At 40.3% G+C, this 3588-nt stretch overlaps 1 protein-coding gene across 1 annotated transcript; it reads right to left on the bottom strand.

The window, feature by feature from the left end:
- Positions 1 to 1171: 1171 nt before the first annotated feature.
- Positions 1172 to 2110, bottom strand: LOC108503480 (olfactory receptor 11L1-like). The gene has a single exon (XM_017827446.1). It carries the CDS (start codon positions 2108 to 2110, stop codon positions 1172 to 1174), a length of 939 nt encoding a protein of 312 aa, XP_017682935.1.
- Between the last annotated feature and the right edge of the window lie 1478 nt (positions 2111 to 3588).

Raw genomic sequence — 3588 nt, 5'->3', positions numbered from 1 at the left:
TCTTTCTCTTTCTTCCTCTCTTTCTCTCTTTCTTTCTTTCTTTATTTTTTCTCTGTTTAACTAATTTCTTTTTTTTCCCTCTTCCTTTTCTTCTTCAGTTCCCACTCCAAATCCATAGGGTTAAAAAAACCAGTTTCAGTAAAATAAAAATATATGGAATCTAAACCCAAGAACACTAAAGCTCACATACCTTTTACACCAAGAAGGCTCTGAGGTACATGTCTTTGTTCCTGTAGCTGGGTTCAAATACAGTCATACCTCGGCTGGTAGATTTTTCCTGCAGCTCAAACCTCCTAACAATCTGAAACTCCCCTTTCAGGGGGAGGAGGTACAATGGTTTCCTTCTGCTTGAGTGACTCATACATTTCTTCAAAATCAGAACTAACTTATGAGAAGTCCTCCTCCTGACAGTAAGTGCTTGGTGCAATTATGTCCAGATCAAAAGCCCTTCTGGATCAGGTTTTCCACAGTCTTATGAAGTTTAACAAAGGGAAATGTGTGGGTTGGGGCAACCCTGCATATATGGACAGACTGGGAAGAAAAAGACTGGAGAACAGTGCTGTGGAGAGGGACCTGGAGGTCTTGGTCAGTGCAAATTGAATATGAGTCAGCAGTGCCCTGGCAGCCAGGAGGGCCAACCGTGTCTGAGGGGGCATCAGGCAAAGCACCACTGGCTGGGAAGGGAGGGGATTGTCCCTCTCTGCTCTGCACTAGGGCGGCCTCACCTCGAGTCCTGGGGGCAGTTTTGAGTGCTACAATATAAGAAAGGATTAGAGCTATTAGGGAGCATTCAGAGGAGGGACACGAAGATGGTGAAGGATCTGGAGAGGCCATACAAGGCGCAGCTGAGGTTGCTTTTCTTGTTATATCACATTAACTTCTTATAAACTATTGTGAAGTAACAATAAAAATGTGGGTTTGAGATATGTTTTCCTCATAAAAGGCATATACATTTTTTCTATTCTATATCACTAGACTGCTTTCATGTACCCCAAGTGATGTATGAGAAAAACAGAATGACATTTATTCTGAATAAGTGAATTAAAAAAAACCAAAAAAAATACCCCTCCCCCAATCCAAACAAGCAACCTCTCCTCCCCCAAAAAACAAAATCAAGGCAAATCAAGACAAAAAGTCAAAACCAAAAAGTCAGTATTGAAGAGTTCCCAAATTATGAAGAATGAAGGCGATGGTGTCCAAAGAGTGTTTTTTCCAAGGCCTTCTGGAACGCCTTGTTTCTCAAGCTGTAGATGACTGGGTTCAGAAGGGGTGTGACCACGGTGTAGAGCACAGCAACAGCTTTATTGAGGTCTGAGGAGAGGCCGTGGGTGGGACGGACATATATGAAAATCGTTGTACCATAGTATATAGTCACCACCATGAGGTGTGAGCTGCAGGTGGAGAAGGTTACTCTTTTTCCAGAAGCAGAGGGTATCTTCAGGATGGTAAGGATTATAAAGAGGTATGAAACCAGAGTCAAAAGAAAGCAGCTGGGAAGGACCAGGAGAGAGATCATGAAGATGACAGCTTCTGTGACAGTGGTGTCTGAGCATGAGAGCTTCAGCAGTGGAGAGATATCACAGAAGAAGTGATCAATGAGGTTGTAGCTGCAAAAATGCAACCTGGAGATCATCAAGCAGGGCAGAACACCAGTGAAAACACCAGTGACCCAGGAGCCCACAGCCAGACGTGTGTAAGACTCATCAGTCATGACCACACTGTACTGCAGGGGCTGACAGACCGCGAGGAATCGGTCATATGCCATCGCTGCCAAGAGGTAGCATTCAGTAATTCCCAGGGAAACGAAATAGTAAAGCTGTGCCATGCATCCTGAGAAAGAGATGCTCTTCTTCTTTGCCAGCAGATTGGACAACATCTTAGGTACAATTGTGGTGGTGTAACAGACTTCCAGGAAAGAGAGGTTCTGGAGAAATCTGAACATGGGTGAATGAAGTTTTGGCTCCAGTTTCACCACCAATATAATAATGATGTTTCCTAAGATGGTGAGAATATAAATAACCATAACCACCATGAATAGCAAGATCTGACAGTGTGGGTTGCTGCTGAAGCCCAGTAGCTTGAATTCCAGCACTGCTGTAACATTTGTCATCTCTCAGAAAGAGCTAGGATTTTTCTGCTAAGGAAAACATCAGTATCAGAATATGATAACTTTCAGTGGTTAAAGTTTATAAAGATTAGGATTCTCAAATAAATCTTTGGGAACAGCATCAAAATCACTACCAGTTCTGTCCTTTTTACCCTGTACTTTCCTGGACTCTTTCTCTCATGAAATGTAAGTTTTAACACGTATTTCATACATTTGACACTGACTATTATAGAATGCATTGCAAATAGTCCAGTTGCAAAGAGTTTCACACAAATATATGTATAAGAAAGTGCACAAATATATAAAGGTATCATTTATACTAATCAATATAATAAAATTATATACTTACAGGTATACAGTTTATGAACTTAGACACACACACACACCAAGGATCTGCTTTTTGCTGAAAGAAATAAAAAAACTTATATACATAATCAACAGTGATTATTGCATTGAATATTCCACTCGTTAATGCACACATGGTTTTTTTTATAAAAATGTAGGTAATTATTTGCATGGTCCATACACATATAAGGGTACAAATAAGAATCCTCTCAAAATGTTCTCTCATGAAGGACAGCAGACTTTCACAAGGATTAATCAGCAAACTATTATTTCTTGTTAAATGCTTTGAGTGAAGATATAATTTCCACTTCAAGAACAGAAACAATAGAGAATTATCTTTTACTAGCCATTGATTAAGAGCATTGATTAAGAACTCCATTTTCCATGTTCAAAATAATGCTGATACCCATGGCAGTGGTATCTGGTTACTTACAGATGAAACAATGCACATAATATTCAGCATGTGTCCAATTTTTCCAGAGCTGTTTTCCAAGCTGTGAACGCATTAGGGGCGAGTAGGTTTCAATCTGCATTCAGGTCCTTGTCTAAGGGTGTATACATGAGTAACTTTGTTATTTTGGGGAGTTAAGGCACAATTAATGTCAGTATCAGAAATATTAATTAATTTTCTGGTACTCTGTAGTTTGAGTCTTATTACTAAACCCTTACACTGACTAAAACATCATCTTGGATAGAAACCCTTTCAGAGTGAACTCCCTCTTGGTCAATCTTGGCTTTCACAGAGACACACAGGCAGAGATAAAAGCTGAACTGTACCAAGCATGGATTTCAAACCTTGTTAATGATCTCTGAGGATTAATGCCATGGGTGGAGACACTCCATGGGGCACAATAGCAACAAGGGACTGATGATACATGCGCAAGGAAGACCTTGTTAGTAAGAGAAGGAAAAAAAATCAGTGAAGTCATGATGAAACCAAACCTCTTCTGTCTCTTTTCTTGCTGTAGAATATTTTTTGTAGCTGCAACAATATCCACAACCCACTCACACTTTTGTTACCTCAGCAAAAATACTGGCAGTGTTACTGAGAGGAAATGATTCCCAAGTGATAGAAACCCTATTGTTCCTGTTCACCATAACTTCACTGTCTGCCTTTCCCCAGAGAGCACCTTCCA

Source organism: Lepidothrix coronata, unplaced genomic scaffold (assembly GCF_001604755.1).
Source record: "Lepidothrix coronata isolate B3197 unplaced genomic scaffold, Lepidothrix_coronata-1.0 Scaffold140, whole genome shotgun sequence".
NCBI lineage: Eukaryota > Metazoa > Chordata > Aves > Passeriformes > Pipridae > Lepidothrix > Lepidothrix coronata.
Note: the sequence above shows the minus strand (reverse complement) of the source record. Positions and strands in the feature narration are given on the sequence as shown.